This window comes from Phaenicophaeus curvirostris, chromosome 4, assembly GCF_032191515.1.
Source record: "Phaenicophaeus curvirostris isolate KB17595 chromosome 4, BPBGC_Pcur_1.0, whole genome shotgun sequence".
Taxonomy (NCBI): Eukaryota; Metazoa; Chordata; class Aves; order Cuculiformes; family Cuculidae; genus Phaenicophaeus; species Phaenicophaeus curvirostris.
Window position 1 is genome coordinate 29,802,989 of NC_091395.1, and position 17,998 is coordinate 29,820,986.

Genomic DNA, 17,998 nt, shown 5'->3' on the forward strand with positions numbered 1-17,998 from the left:
TTTATGAAAGCTCTGCATAGAATCCATTCTCTTGTTGTTATACTGAAATACCAGTGAAATTTCATCAAGAGTCAAAGATGTTACAACTGCCTATAAATCCAAATGACTGAACTTGAAAATAACAGCCTCCACTCAAATTCCAGAATCAGGCACCAAGTCCAACTTCTCAAACAATGGATAAAACATGGATAATACATTAAAAGATATGTACAATGCGTGTGGTTTCTATAGAAAGGAACAAGAAATTAAATTTGAAAACAATGAAGATACATATAGGAAATCAAAACAGCAGAAAAAAGACTGGAAGTGGAGCGTTAAAGAGCTAGATCTAAGAGGTTTGGTGCTGCCACCAAAACCTACTTCTTGCTATCAGATTTTTACTATGCTCAAAAAAAAAAAAACAAGACATTATTCAAATTTCTTTAAATAAATGGCATCACTTCCTGTACCTATCTATCTAGCATCAATATCTTTCTCTCCCTTCAACAGAACATAAACAAAAATTATATTTCGCTATTAAAATACAACTGATTCTTAATTTGTGATGTTCACTATACCAGTGTGTATGCACAGGCTTTTCTGTGAATCATACCCAGATATGCCAAAGAAAACTGGAAAAGACACTAAATTATAATGGGGCAGGGGGAAGCAAACAAAATATTGTTACATTAGATCTCCAAATAACTGCACAAACATCCTCACATCTTCAAATGCAAAGATATTTCTTCAAACAGAAAATTAATTATTGGAAGAAACAACAGTACCAGCTGGTTCATTAAACACTGCTGTGCAGAGATGAGTATTAGGCATCTATTAACCTGAAACTCATGCACACCAGATAACTATAGCAAAAATATGTCACATGGATGCTTTTAGCAACATACTGAAGCTGTTAAGTCATACAAATTAAACTGCTGATCTAAAGAAGCAAAGCAAGCTTTCCAGCATTTGGTTTTTAAGCAACATTACATTCCTTTTTGCTCTCATAAACACACATAATGCAATAACATGTCACTAGATGATACCAACAGCCATCATCTTCAGGCAAGCTCAGACTTCAGCAGTACTTTGAGAATTTATCTGATTTCAGAAATACAGGACTATCTCAAGCAACAGTAAACTTCCATATTTTTATCCAACTTTTCTTCTACAACCTTTTTTGTTATAAAAATGTTAGCAATTCTTGAGTGGAAAGTAAATACCAAGGAGCATACTGAATAAGAAAACATGTATGTTTGTATGTATTCATGCTTCTTTGTATCTATATAAACATATTTCCGTATATACGTATTTATTTGTGTGCATGCATGTATCTGTATGTATATATGAAAAACACAAAGTGAACTTAAAGATTCCAGAATTTTGAACAACCAAAACTACATAAAAATCACAATGGCTCTTTGTTGCCTTCATCATATCCTTTAATCCTAGCACAACAGATTTTTTTTGCCTTTGCCCCAATTACTCAGCAAGCCTAGGTACAAATCCTGTTTTGCACCACAAAAACTCCCTTAGCACCTATGAGGTAAGTAGTGCTCCAGTTGGCCCCTCAGGTGAGGCACAGCAGCTTAGCTCCACAGAGCTCTAAGGACTGGGTTAATCATCTAGTTTGAACTCGAAAAAGTCATGGTATAAAACATACTTTACATTATATACTGCTACCTAGGAAATATAATCTACCATAATATTCCATTATTCATTCAAGGAGAAATTTGGATCTCTAAAAATATATGCCAAGTGAAAGTAAGTAACATTTACAAAGCTGATGAACAGCAATACAAAAAGCCTTCCTCACTGCCATACTTCCAAAACGCTGCCATTTCCATTTGTCCTAAAATTCATCTGTACTTGGCTACCTCTATCCCTTGATTAGAATTAAAAATGTTTAATTCAAATGGGTGAGGGAAAAAACAAGTGTAAAAAGGAATGGTGACTTTAAGATCTATTTTTTGTCTTTCACATAAACCAAGAAGTTAATTTCCCCGAGACTTCAGAGAAAGGCCAGGTCATATTTGTCTGTCTGTACCAAAAGACTCATCACTAAAATACTGCATGTCTCACCAAGCCAGCAGTCTACAGGTGACACTGCTGCCAAAGACAAGTATATTTGCTGCGTTATTCTTAAAGGAGCATAAGACTCCGCTCTGTGTTTCAAAAGAGATTTTGGACAAATACTGTGTTTTGGATTTTCCTCTTTCTGAAGTAGTATTTTTATGAAATACTCAGAGGCAGCATCCCAGTGAGATCAGGAAGATGTTACTCTACACCACTGACAATTGTTTAGCAATGCCAAACTCCATGATATGACAATGGCTTACGATAGGCACTTAAGCTTTTATGCAGAATCACCTGCACAAGTGCCAAGGGAGCTTAAAGATCCTATCTGAATGGCAGCATCTGACTAGTGTAGATGAGGAATTGGAGCCTAATCCCCACTGTGTGTCACAGGATATTGCCACTTTCACACTCCACATTTGCCCTGTGGAACTGATTCAGAAAGTAATAATTACAGCTTAGATAAGCTTTTTCTGGAATATGTGCAATTAATTCTCCTGGAAAAAAGTGGGAAAAAAGCCTGACACTTTAATAATGTTTAAGTACATCTAATCTATTTTTTTCCTGTTCCTAATATCCTAAATATGAGAAAGAAAGAGGATTTGAAAGTATTTACAACTGATTGTTCTTATGTAAATCATCCATGGGTTTGTATTATCCCTTCATAAAATAATATAAATAAGCAGAATGCAGAGCAAATGAGTAATGTGTAAAAATTAATCTAGACATTTATTTTTTAAAATCAATTATTTAAAATTTAAAATTATTTAAAATTATTTAAAATCTATTATTCTTTTCAAATAGGAATTAATAGGAATTTTCCTACCAAATCATAGAATAGTGTCAACCATACTTCATTAATTTAGTTTTCCAAATCTCACTTTTACCCTGTCAAAACAAGTTGTGATTCTAGGACTGTAAAAATTCAAGGCATCTATCCTCGCACAACTAGATTTTGAGGTGATTTTTACACTTAAACTGAATTTTCTTTCATAAACAGTTCATCAGCAGGATTCAAGTGCATCTCAGGCTTTCTATTACACTTCAAAGCTAGATAACAAGTATTCATCCTCACGACACTTCTGCAGCAATTGGCTAATTGCCCATTGCTGAAATAAACCTACAGAAAGAGCTAAGCTTGCCAACATTCTGCCCTCTAGAAACACAACATATTTGGGCGGAAAAAAAACCCAAACCCAAGACAACACTACCACAAAATAAACACCAACCTCCTCCCTCCCCCAAACACAACAAACCCAATTCTGTGTCCCTCTCTCCCCACTAATTTAACATAGGCTTTGGACAAGAAGGTAGAACTTGTTTACATTTTGCAAAGATAATACAAAAAAATAAAAGAGTAGTTATGTTTTGTTGAGCTGATTCTAGAACGCCGAGTCCTACAACATTAATTTCGACAGTTCAAAGTAAAGCTCACATAGCTAGCACTGTACCTGGCTACTCCACAACTGTAAGTCTACTATTTGATGAAGAGCCACCTCCACAGCAGGGAAATACCTCCAACAGCTGGGCTATAAGGGGGATTCATTTTCTGACTTAAGTTTGCCTCCAGTTCCACTCACAATCCACCCAAACTGCCTCACTACATTTTTCATTTCAATGGGTGACTTAAGATACACAGGGACATCGAGGTTTAAAGGATGTTGTTAACACTCATTTTTCAGTGTTAATGCTGCTGTATCAATGACAGCAGTAGAGTACACGTTACTGTAAACAGTACTCGATTATTTTTGCCATTATCTTATGAAAATATTTTCTGCTTGAAGTCACCCTAAGTGCTCACACTATGGAGGGAAAAAAAATTGATTTGTAAAAGGTACACATAGATGCAGCCTCAGGGTACAGCTTGGCAGGAGACAGCTAAGGTGTCAAACATCTTTCTATGTCAAATGAAAACTAAGACTTTCTTTTTTTTGTTTGGGTTTTTTAATTTATTTTAGAGGGAAAAAAAGAACAAGAAATGACTCCTTTTACCAAACCCTGCAGAATGGACACACTGCTGCTTTGATTTTCTGGACAAGATAATATTTTCACAAATGAGTACAGCACTCAATCAATGAGATGCTTTGGACTCAAATTTGAAGTTCCTGTTCAGATTCATCAGTCCCATAGTTGGGGTATTTTTCAGCTGCTTCCAAAGCAGTTTTGGATGACATCTTGGAAGCCAAAATCTCCTCTAGTTCCTGAAGCATGTTTTTTTTCAAGAGATTAGAGGAATTAATTCCACTTCTCTGTCTACCTATATTTAATCCTCCAAAGACTACAGGTACACTGTCAGTGATCAGGGGAAGCATCAAGAATTAACACTAAAGAGAACAAACCAAAAAAATTGACAGGGATCTACTTTTCTAAGTTGATCTTTGTTTGCTCAGAGATAGGTGAGGACTGCTTGTATTTTGTCTTTTGTACCTTGGTGTTAGAGCTGAACAAGTAAACTTTCATTTTCTTTCCTCAAAGATTCATCTTTTTCTCCCTTCAGGAGCTAGATAGCAATTAGGAGAGAGAACAGCTGCTGATGCTGTAAGCTGATGAAGATGCAGAGCAAGCCAGTTAGCACTTCACTGACATTTTCCACCCTCAGCTTTCTTCAGGGTTTCCTCAAATGTAGCAGAAATACTTTAAAAAGTAAAAAGCTAGAAAAACTAGGGGAAAGAAAGAAACAAAAGCTCCTTGAGAGTAAAAATGTATCTGAAGTTCACTAGGTTATTTGCAGAGTTCTGCAGATAAACTAATTAATCAACATTTTTAAATCTACATGCAAGTATCCAACTAAATGGAAAATCACAAGGGAAGTACAGATTTTCATGTATGTCTCTCAAGATGTACAAAATTGACTCCCACTCAAATTGATTTTTATGTTAAAGTGCCATCTGAATTAACAACATGGTGCCGACACTTTAAGACAGGCAGGTTGCATTTCTAACTATTCTATTTTTATATTCAGAATGACAATGTTCTAAACATGGGTTGACCTAAGATACAAGAATAAAAGTGGTAATTATCCATCAAGTACTTAGTCCACAATATATTGTACCTAAGGCATACAGTTTCAATACATAAAAATCACTTTTCTATTTATATTTTGTAAACTGTGACCTCCTTAATATTTACAGTCTTACAAACATATAAATAACCATAGGATTTGCAGAACATTAAAGTATGTTTTGCATCAATTTTTGGTGGATTTTATATAACTTAAGAAAATATTTTATCAGCATTTTCAAGCAACCATTTCAAATTTACTTCATTTTTACCAGGTCTAAAAAGAGCGCTTACTTGGCCTGGGCATCTATTACACTTTCAAATTTTATTTAGTAAGTTTCATAACCTAAAGTCCAGATTCTGGCATGTTCATCTCCATTTCTGGCTTTAACTCAATAGGAGTAAATGAGATATACTGAGTCCTTTCAAAATTCAATTTCAAGTGACTAAATATGGTCTCAAGACTCACATCCGTACTCCCTTTCACAAGCCAGAGTAACAAAACTGAAGCCAGTTAATCATAGATTAAATCCATGATACTTTCACTCACATGGAAATCCTTATTTCACAGATTCCTGTACTTTTCTGTTTGTTATGAGGTACAAAACCTAAATTCCCTAAAGGACTTCTTTTTGCAACTGACATACATACACATGAACTTTGACAATAGTCAACAAGCAAATGAGCTACAGCTCACTGGATCAATACAGGGTAATTTTACACTGACAAAATTGTCAGCCAGTTAAATAGCATATGTTCTACACTAGACTGATATAAAATTAATGCTCCAGTACTGTGCAGAAGTTTGATATTCCCTGTGTCCCCTTTTGTCATTTAATTTTAGATAATAATTACATAATACATCACTTCTTAATGCAGCCAAATATGAAACAAAGAATATGGATGACCTGTATTTATTTTGCAGACGTTAATATAACAAATCTTTCACCCTTGAGTAGCATGACATAAAAGATGCAGTCACGTATGGACCTGAATTCACTTCTCTGCCCAAGTACTGAGCTAGCCACAAGCTCACCGCTCAAAGGGGGCTTATATAAAATCATAGGTGCATGCAGACCTACAACTTCCATGGAAGCAATGCATGTGCATCTTTCTGAAAGTGATGACCTCAACACGCCTTCTCTGCAGAGTCTTAAGTTCCCTGTTCATGACAAAAGTTGCCAAAAAAATCTCTCTCTTTTAATTAAGAAAGGCTTTAATCCTGTTTTACCAAAAATGAAATTTTAAAATTACTTTAGTACAATCTTAATAGCACAATAAAAAGCACTTTGATGCGTTTGGGTTTTTTAACTGTTATATTGCATATATTGCATATTATAATTAACTTAGTTGCTTGCAAGTATTCTGTCTATCCTTAAAATGGTAGTTCTCAACCATTAGTAACTCACATACTATTGAAAGGTTAAGCAACCATTAGAATACATATTATTTCATTTAAATTGAAGCCATCTATTAAGGAGAAAAAAGTATTTTGTTTTCTACTAAACTACATCATAGCTGTGAAAAGTAGCTCATGAGAGAAGTATTCGCAATCTATCAGCATATGTGCATGGCCCTTCAGGATTTCTGGCATATGCGTGCAGTTCTGTGCTACTTCTCTGCCTCTTTGATACTGCAAGACAACCATCAACAAAATATTTTAAAAGAAACTTCTATTAGCAGTGCATCTAGATTGTATCCACTTCAGAGGCTGACAAGTCCCTAGAAATGTACAGAGAGTGTTATCAGTGTTTAGCTGAATGATTAACATAGCCTGAGGAAAGCTATTTCTTGGCGGGTGTGAAATTGTATTTCTTTATTTTCTAGTCTCAACAAGTGACATTATCAGGTAAATGAATTTAAAAAAATTATTGCTTCTGCTTACCAGCTCCTCGCGAAGTTGGGCTATGAGTTCATCTCTCTCCTTCAGCTGCAGCTTCAGCACTGAGCATTCATCTTTTATTCCATCCTACAAAACCATCAAAGGAGATATTATAATAGGCTTAATGCTTTTACTTTGCTCTCTACAAGAAAAGGCTGTTTCACATAGTGCAAGATAATTACATTCAAGTAACGATACTCAAATCTTCTTTGTCATGTGTGGTATTTCCAGTAACACATTCCAAGTTGCTGCATAAACAAATTAAGGCACCCAAAGACTCTCCTGTACAGAAGTCCATCTCATTGTTTTCTGAACCTTTTAAGCCTTTTTAACTGGGATCCTATCAGGTCATTCCTTTTCAGTTAAGGAACAGCTATGAAATGTAATAACTCATACAAAACAACATTAGAAAAATATCAATTTAGAAGCCTTATTGTAGAGCTCTTGACCTTGGAAACAATGAAAAAGAAAGCACAGCAGACGTTCATGGGAAAAGAAAAGCACCCCTCCCATCCATACATCTCCTCTCCCACATCAGCCAAAACAGTAGCAATTCTTGTATTAACAGCATGAAGGAAAGAAAATAATTTCCACTTAGAGATATAACCATAGACAATAACTCAGTTTGACTTGCATGGAAATGAACCTAATGGTTAAGGCTGTAGCCAAACCTAGGTGCATGAGGCAGTCTACAAGTCATCCCCAGGCAATTTTATGAGTTCATGTAAGTCTAAACATCTTATGTGGAGATTAAATGTCAATCACATAATTTTGTCTTGTTCGAATAAACGTCCAGGAGGAGAAACAAAATGACTGAATTGTTGTAAAATAAGAACCCAACAAACTGGGTACTCAGCTTCTTGAGACAGAACATGGGGAGGGAGGAGCAGAACAAAGCCCCAGTGATCCAAAAGGAAATGGTTCGACCTGTTCAGCCAATGAGAGTTCCACAAGTCTATGAGGCTGGATGGAATCCATCTGAGGGTATTAAGGGAGCAGGTAAAGGTGCTCATCAAACCCCTTTCCATCATCTACCAGCAGTCCTAGCTGACTGGGTAAGTTCCACTTGACTAGAGGTTGGCAAACATTACACCCATTTACAAGAAGGGCCAGAAGGAGGATCCAGGAAACTACTGGCCTATCAGTCTGACCTTGGTGCCAGGGAAGATCATGGAAAAGGTCATCCTCAGAGCTATCACACAGCACATGCAACACAACCAGGTGATCAGGCCCAGTCAACATGGGTTTCTGAAAGGCAGTCCTGCCTGACCAACCTGATCTCCTTCTATGACAAGGTGACCCACTTAATGGATGATGGAAATGCTGTGGATATACCATCCCTGGACTCCAGTAAAGTCTTTGACACCATTTCTCACAGCAATGCGGTCGAGAAACTGGCTTCCCCTGGCCTTGACAGGCACACTCTCTGCTGGGTAAAAAACTGGCTGGATGGCTGGGACCAGAGAGTGGTGGTGAATAGAGTTAAACCTAGTTAGTGGCTGGTCACAAGTGGCGTTTCCCAGGTCTCAGTGTTTGTCCAGAATTGTTCAATAGCTTTATAAATGATCTGGATAACGGGACTGAGTGCACCCTTAGGAAAGCTGCCTGGCAGAGAAGGACCTGGGGGGGTTGGTTGACAGCCAGCAGAATATGAGTCAGCAGTGTGCCTAGGTGGCCAAGAAGGCCAATAACATCTTGGCCTGTAACAGAAACAGTGTGGCCAGCAGGACCAGGGAAATGATTCTGCCCATGTACTCCTTGCTACAAGACAGACACTGAGGTGCTGGAGCATGTCAAGAGAAGGGCAACAAAGCCGGTGAAGGGGCTGCAGAACAAGACTTATGAGGAGCAGCTGAGAGTGTTTAGCTTGAAGAAAAAGAGGCTGAAGGGAGAACTTATCACTGTCTACAACTACCTGAAAGGAGAGTGTAGTGAGGTCTTTTCTACCAAGTGACAGATGATAGGATGAGAGGGAATGGCCTCAGGCTGCACCATGAGAGGTTCAGATTAAACATCAGGAAAGATTTCTTCACCAAAAGGGTTATTAGACAATGGAACAGGCTGCCCAGGGAGGTAGTTGAATCACAGGTAGATTAAGTGCTCAGGGATATGGTTTAGTTGTAGACAGATATGGTTGGACTGAATGATCTCAAAGATCTTTTCCAACCAAATGATTCTATGAAACTAACCAGCCAGCTGGTTGGTTGTATCACTAGAAATGAAGCACTATATTTTAAATCCTACTACTATAGAGGTCTGTTTACAATGTTTGGGGAATTTACTGGTTTAGATATCATTATTTTTCCCACAAAAAACAAGCCACACAACAAGAAAACTTTTGGGAATATAGTAATATTTGCACAATGCTTCTTTCCTTAGTTTAAAAATAAGAAAATAAGAAAATTAGACCTCTAGCTAACAGGCAGCAAGTACAAAATGTAGAATTTAGTTAGGTCATGAAGAGCTCAAGGGTTCAAAAGCACATAAACAGTGCGATAAGCTTGAACTCTGTCAGTACTAATGTGTTTGCAACTTCAAATGAACACACAAACATGAGACAAAATGTAAAGAGCGTGAAGTCCATTTTTCTCAGTTCAATGTTCAGTTATAATAACTGCTTTTCAAAGTAATTATATTGCTCATCATCCACTAAGCACTGGAAGAAGAAACAACTTATGTGCATATAAAACCCAAAATATTTACGACTACGATAGAAAGATATCCCACTTTTGGCAAGCAGATAACGAACCTGCTTACACACTACTTCAGTGCTATGTACAGAACTCCTGAAATACTCAAATTTAGAAAAAGAAATGCCATGAGTTGCACTAACTCCTTTGGGGAAAAACGCAGAGGAACTTTTCTTTGCTATGTGGTTTAACAGCATTTCATTTTTGCTATCTTCTAACAGATTGATGTTTAGGAATGTTGGCTAAAAACAATAATACATAGGAATAAAAAAAGAAGTTGACAACAGAAAGGCTTGTGTAATTTCAATGTCCTATACATCTGTAGTACTAATAGAATAAAAAGTGTTATAGCACCAACTAACTGTTGCCAAAACAATGAATATAGTTCTTCCAGAAAGTAACTATTGAAAGCTAAGTAATGAGAGAAGGCTCCAAAAATTACACTCTTTTGCAAACGCCAAAATATTTCAGTGAAGGCTAGTGTGGCAGATACCAAGGAAGTAGCACTGAAATGTGTGGGGGCAGGGAAGGCTAGTGGAATGCTAGTCTATGTATTAATACAGAAGGAAAATAGCAATGATTATCAAATGTGTCAACTCAGAAATATATCACCTTTACTACTTGGGAGGCCTGAAATGTTTCATAATATACTGTGAAACTGTAATACAGTGCAAAGCTGCTATGGCAAGACCAAGAAATCCGTTGAGAAAATCTTCTCAAGGTGACTGAGGAAAAGGAGAGACAGTCCAATAGGAATTTATAGTAAAAACATATGTTACCTAAAAACCAGAATTCCCTTCTATGGAATCGGCACAACAGCAAACATTAAATAGGTGTGGACTTGAAAAGGATGGCTTGCTTTTATAGCAGTGCATGCTATCAGTGTATTGTTAGGCAACAACATCATTACAAAGCTGGAAGAAACATTTTGCCCCATAAATTAGGGCTTTTAAATATGCTTTGAATGCTCTGGGACTGCAAGATTCAGGCTCTTCACTATTCCCACATTCCAATAGATACTGGACCTGTGCATTCCTGCGTTTAGGAAATAAGCTTATTTATAATGCTAGCTATAATATTGTATGCAAAATATTTCTTATGTTCCTGTAGCCCTTATGATGTTTATAGAACATGAGAGAATAACAAATCAGCATATAAGTATAGCTGAGTTCAAGTGTCAAACAAAGTCAATTAAGTGACCACAGATTTAAAATTCAGCTCAGTAACATTTACAATTTCTAGTCAGGAAATTAATATCCTTGGACACACTGGTTCCTTATCATTCTGCAAAATGAGTTTACAGCTGTAAATTTTATTAGGGATATCAGGTCAATGAGAACACACATGCTATAAAAATACTAGTCAACTCTCAGAATAATTGAATCATATGCTCTGTGTATATGATTATAAGCTACCTGTATACACAATAACTTTAAGGCCACTTTGCTGCATTTCATAAATAATACGTAGTATATATTATATGTAGTATTACATACCGTAATAATATTCTCATTTTTCAGAATATTGTTCATGAACTCATTATGAAAAAAGGAACAAAAATTCTGCTCTCAATTGCAGGGAGCAGATTCATAAAAGGCTTAAGACTCAACAAAAACTTGATAAAAAGAGACATGAGTTAATAGCTCATTCTTTAAGAGAACCATTACATACAACATGCTCCATAAAAAAAATGATGTATCCTCTAACTACTTTTGTTTCTTAAATGGAGGTAATCAAAAAGGTTCATACTTTAAATTCCAGGTGTATTTCATAAAAATGCAAAAGCAACTGTGTGCAAAGCATCTATTGAATTTTCCTTGCTTATACTCAAATCCCCCAGGATTTAGCTGTATATTCACTATGGATCTGCTGTCATTATTGTACATATTCATAGTCAGAATGTTCTTCAAATTATCATCTTTTTACTTACTTTCAGTCATAGTCTATGACAGTGATTGCTATGTCTCAGTACTAGTATTTTCCTATTTTAGTTTAATTCTGTCCATCTGGGAAAATGCTAAACATAATAGCAAATCTATTTCTCATCAGCTCAGGTCATACGATGACAAATTGTACTGTGTGTGTGAAGACAGCTTCAGCAGGTTATGCATTAAGTGCCAAAAAACATAATCACTTCCATTTTGAAAACTTACCTTATACCTCTTCATACTTTGGAACAAATAGAAATATTGCGTTCACTGTAATCAAAGCACTATAAACAGAACTAGAGGTACTACAGATGATAAATTTACCACAATTTTACTTTGATACTAAACAGAATATGCTGCCATATAATATCATAAAATTTGAATATTTTAAAACTCGTTTGATATATGTGCTGAATTTCTGATGCTAAGCAGATTGTTTACCAACTTAGGGTAATGCAAAAGTAAGCAATTACTTAGGATGCAGTTTCTTAAAAAGAAAAAATCTAAAGTAAGAAATTAAAAATTTACTGTCAGGTTCAGAAAGCTACAGAAATACCATAACAGCCAAAACTTCCTTTAAGTTATACAGCAGATTCATGCAGCAAAATGAATAAATTTCTGAATAACTATCTAGAACATTCAGTGAAAACACACGTTATTTTGACATGTAAAGGGTTTTTATGCCAGCAGTGTAGGAGTCTTGACTATGTAAAGGGTTATGGATATATTTTACGGTTCACTTTATACCACTTAGCACGTAAAAAGCATTAAGTGCTTTTGTGGATCTTACTGGAAATCTGTAGAGAAGCACCATTATCTACATCCAAACCGACATCCCACTTGTGTTAACACCCATCACGTTGACAAACACACCTTTATTAAAAGGGAAAGCATCTATACATTAGAGATTATTCATGTGAGTAAACTTCCAGATACTATGGACTGTGTTTTCAGAAATGGGGGGTTTTTTTTGGCAAGATCTTGAACCACTTAATTGCAGTGTTTATGATCCTTACACAAGACAGAAAATCCAAGAATGCATTGTTTGTTTCAGGTGGCAAGATAAAGTCACTGAAGCAGCTCTGAAAAATGGTCGCCTGATGTATTTACACCATGCACCTTATGTACACAGTATGACCTTCCAGTGTTTTATTTTCCTTTTCTGTGTTTGCTCCAGCCCCACATATTGTAGCAATTTATATCTGTCATATCAATTCCTTTCAATCACACAATGAGAGGAATGAATTGGCTGGCTGCAATTCTTCACATGTGCAAAGCACACTGATTTTCCCTCTGTCTCATCTGTTGTTTTGATGCTGTGCCAGGCCAGTTAGTCTTGGCTGAAGTCCTGAAAACGCTCCCAAAGAGCAGTTGCTGACTGCAGGCAATGGTCACACTTAACTTGCCTGCTTCTCATGTCACACTGCTGTGCCAGCTGTTGCTCAAACCCAACATAAGGGCGAGGGCAAGTCCACACTTTAGAAATTCCTGTTAGATTATACCATGGCAACACAAAGAGATCTCCCAAGCCCACCTCAACTCAACAGAAACAGTTTTTCCATAGGGCATCTCTTCAGCAGGAAAAAAAAAGAAATCAATAAAACCCTTAATCATCTCTGGAAGCTATGGTTACATCAGAAACACATGGCATTACATACACCTCCTTCCAATGCTATTATGGTATCCAAATTACATACCTAAAGGAACAGGTCACTACTTTACTTCTCGATCATGGAATCAAATGGCATTTAGGGAGTACAGGATCTGATCTTATAATGATAAATAAATACTTTAAAGAAAAAGATTCATCAAAAATTTTTATATGTTATAATGATAAATTAATGATAATTTTGTAGAAGGTGTCCCAGCCCATGACAGGGGGTTAGAACTAGATGATCTTTAAAGTCCTCTCCAACAAAGCCATTCTATGATTCTATGAAATAAGTGTGATTAAGCCTTATAAAACCTTATTGAATTCTACACTACGTTCTGAGTTTAATTACATAGAATATGACAGTAATTACTTTGTAGGTGCTCTGGATTGTTCCAGTAAAGAATCATAGAACGGTTTGGATTAGAAGGGACCTTAAAGATCATCCAATTCCACCCCCACTGCCACTTGCAGAGACACCTGTCACTAGACCAAGCTGCACAAGGGCCATTCCAACATGGCCTTGAATCCTTACAGCACAGGGAGCATCCACAACTTCTCTGGGCAACCTGTGGGAACCTGCCTCACCACCCTAACTGTGAAGAATTTCTTCCTAATGTCTAGTCTAAATCTTCCCCTCCTGCAATTTAAAGCCATTCACCCTTGTCCCACCACTACATGCTTCTGCAAAAAGTCCCTCCCCAGCTTTCCTGTAGCCCCTTCAGGTACTGGAAGGACACTATAAGGTCTCCTCAGAGCCAGGCTGAACAACCCCAACTCTTTCAGCCACTTGTCATGTGTCTCCATCTGGACTTCAAGCCAGTGATCACTACTCTCTGAATGCAACTATCCAACCAGGTCTTTATCCACCTAACAGTTCACTCATCAAATCCGTATCTGTCCAATTTAGAGAGAAGGATGTGGTGGTGGCCGGTGTCAAAGGCTTTACAGAAGTCCAGATGGATTATTGCTTTTCCCCTGTCCACTGATCTGTTTACCCCATTATAGAAGGCCACTAGGGTGGTTAGACAAGACGCGCCCCTGGTTAAGCCATGCCGGTTGTCTCGAATCACCTGCTTGTCCCCCATGTGTTTTAGCATAGCTTCTAGGAGGATCTGTTTGAATACTAAAATTCAACTGATATTTTGCAATAAAGTAAACATTCAAAAGGACATTATAGACTATGCTACTTGAACTTCAGACATTTCTGTTACAGAGCTAAACAAACATTTTCTTCATAAGAATCCAATTGTCAATTAACTGTGAAATAAAAACTGGGCAAATGGATGTTTTTTCTTTTCTTCAGCTGAATTTTGCTTTCTTCAGCAGCAATAATAAAAAACATGGACTTCAAAGGAGTGCGGCTTGATCAATAAACTTCAAAACATAAAAAAACAATGATCACACCCAAGATGTATCTAACCTGCAGAAACTGTGAACAGCAGCCAGGAGTAGAAACACATAGGAAACACACAATTGTATTTTTTCCTCATATAACTATTTCATTTACTCTCTCTTTATGGCTCTTCCTAAGCCTGAAGTCATACACTCCGTACCACGCCACCTTGGAGATACATATAAACACGCATTCATGAATAAAAATAACCAACAAGCCAAACACGCAAAAAACATCCTCTCAAACCATACTTTTGTTTCAAACACACAGCTAAATAAACTAATTGTTCCTGTCCTAAGAAAGACAGGAATATTTCCTATTCATATTCCCCACTGCTTCCATAGCTTTACATGTCTGCATACTTACTACACAACTTTTGTCATCTGCTTAAAGCTTGGGAATCATTCTCTAGAAAACCTCCTTTCTTACATAACCCACCCTTTATCTCTGAGCAAAACCCTGATCCACCTTAAGTAGTCGCACTATATCATTCATTTGAATTGTGTAATCAGGATTCCATGTAGCACTTAAGAAGCAGCTTATCTATCCATTCATACAACTGCCCTATGATATTTTGGGTTGCATTCATTTTTAAAGTTCTTATTCAAAATAATTCTTAAGGGCTGAGATTTACAGCAAAAGCCCACATGTTCTACACTTTTCTGAAGAAGGGGAAAAAATTTCAACAGAAACTCTTCTGTAAAAGTAAAACCATAGTCAAACTGCAGAATAAACAGACTTTGGGAACCATGTTCCTGTATCTAATTCATCAAGAGCCCTCCAAGAACTAATAAGAATAACTAATCAACTCAATATACTTTTCTGATTTTGTGTGTACCCAGCTGGTGCCTTCCTGAAACTATCCGCAATGTCTGAAATATCTCTCCCTGTTTAGAAAACCAGGTTTGTTCCTCCCCATGCATATTCCCTTTGTGCCTGCTGATACAGAATCTCAACTGTCTTTCACCTTTAAATCATTTGGAATGACGACATCTTTCTGCAACATTTAATATTTCAGTTTAGTTCCGATTATTCTGAAAGTATAATTCTTCTTTTAATAAATGACTACTTACTCACATCTTTTGTACTGTACACCTAGTAGACCATTAATCCAAGAGAAGACTTCCCACTCACCTTCTTATCTTTTAAAAGCCTTCGATGAAGGCCTTGTTGAAATCTTTTTGGAAATTGAGTTAACTACAGAAAACAGATCATCCTTACTCGCATGCTGATGACACTTTCAGTAGACTTCTGAGGTATGATTAAAATCACAGAAAGTCAAGTCTGCTCTTCCTCATTTATTATACTAATTCATGGCCCAACTAAATCTATTTCCCTGAACAGTTTCTACTAATTAACCTGGTAAGAAGACAAATTAAAAAAAAACTTTCACCAAAGCACAAAGAACAAAATAAACAGAAAAACAAACTCCCACACCCTAGCATCTTATTACTTACTATCTGTCATGTTGCTTCGAGGAAGACTCACATCAAAAAATATCCATAAAAACCTATAATGTTTTATGGACATAACTTCACTCACAATTGAAATGCAGCCTCTTTTTTTGCTGGTATGTCACTGTTCCTTTCTGCCAAGCAGCATGACAAAACCAGTTACACCAAGGAGTAAAAATATCTGCCAACTGCAGCATTTTTGTAAGACTCATTACCACCAAGTAAATGCATTTCTTCAAATTCAGAGAATAATGCCCTCCACAATACTTTATTTCTCTAACTGTAAGGAGACAGCCCGAATCAGATCCTGGATTCACTGGGAGGAGACCTATAACAAAGTTTTTTCTGGCTCCAACAAAGCACAGGCCACCAAGTTGAAGTGTCCCGAGTATACTGTAGTCTTCTACATTCTTCATGTTCAAAATGCGATAGCGTTTCTGTTATTTTATCTTGAATTAAACATTTATGCTTTAAAATGGTTTCTCTCCTGCTTCTTGGAATCACAAGAAAATTTAGAAAGAAGGCATGGAGAGCCTTACAAAAAAAAAAGTTACTTCAGCTTTTCCAGTTGTGAAGAAAAATGCAATGAAAATCTCTTGTGTACAAGAACAAATGAAATAAATATTTTCATATTTTCCAGTTACAATTTTTAAAGCAAAATCAAGATTTTTGCTAGGATTCTAATAAAGGTATTTCTAGATTGACTAGCATGATTCAGGGATGAAACCAATGAAGAAAATTTTCATCTTCCAGAAACACAGGAAGTGACAGACGTAATCTTATTAAACGTTCTCCAGAGCATAAGAAAGGGGAAGCGACTCAGCCAGCTCTGGTTGAAGTTATAATAATGAAATAACACATAATTCCAGGGAAGCTTTTTTGGATCAACAATACAAATGCTTGCATGCACAGTTAATGCATGCAAATAACAAATATTCACAGAATTAACAGTGATGCACAAGTTACTATCAAATACCTCTTAGCGTAGGTCTGGAGTGGAAGTGAGAACACAAAAGCTTATGGTGGCAGTGGGCATCTAGTTCTCTGCCAGGTATTTAAGAAAACGATGACATAAATGCTACAAATTCTTCATATGCAGATAATATTCATACAATTATTCAAAATAATATTCATTCACTCATTCAGATAAAATGAGTGTACAGAAGTACCACACGCTGTATTTTTATATCATTAAGGGGTAATGTAGAGAATATTTTCTCTCAAGCTATATCTAATGGTTGTAAATTGCTCCTGCTTATCAACTATTAAATGTATTATTATGCCAATCAATATACTATATAGTGTTACTGACCAATTAAATAAAACATGACTGAACAGCAAAATGCTGCACAGCAGTTCGACATATTAGTAATTAAATTTTGATATTCCAGAACATCTTGCTACACCTTCTGTAAAACTTGTAGATCTAAACCAAAAATTGCTTCCTGCCTTCACCACCCTTGCTAAATACAGTTGCATGTGTTTTTCTAGATGAGGAGTTTTGCAAATTATTGACATACCCTCTTCCACCTACAGCCATTAAGTACATAGAGGTCTCAGACATCTATTTATTCTATCAAGGTTTTATCCCTTCTCACCAAGTAGGCAAGAATAGATTCTGAATTACAGTGAACATATTTCACATTGACTTTATACACCTGTACTCAATCACTAGGCTTCCCACTTACATATGTAAATGAGGAAATTTCACAGTAATGAGAGAATGTCATTTTCAACATATATCTTGCCAAAAGAACAACTAGCCATGTTTAATATTTAATGTAACTATTCAGCCTAGTAATTATTTTGATGGTTTCAATGAAATATTTTGATTTTCCTCTTTGACCGGTTACAACTTCTTCAGCTTCTTATAGTCTTTAACAGGGAACCCTGAGGTGTGTGTGTCAATGTTCAAGCTAGATAGCCACAAAAAAATAATAAT

The 17,998-nt window shown here is 36.4% G+C and overlaps 1 protein-coding gene across 2 annotated transcripts in view; it reads right to left on the reverse strand.

The window, feature by feature from the left end:
* CCSER1 (coiled-coil serine rich protein 1) overlaps window positions 1–17,998 on the reverse strand; it is a 645,248-nt gene that overhangs the window by 283,653 nt on the left and 343,597 nt on the right. For both annotated transcript variants that reach the window (XM_069855624.1, XM_069855625.1), the window contains exon 8: window positions 6,941–7,024. In XM_069855624.1, the coding sequence (XP_069711725.1) occupies window positions 6,941–7,024 (84 nt within the window). The remainder of the gene's footprint in view (window positions 1–6,940; window positions 7,025–17,998) is intronic.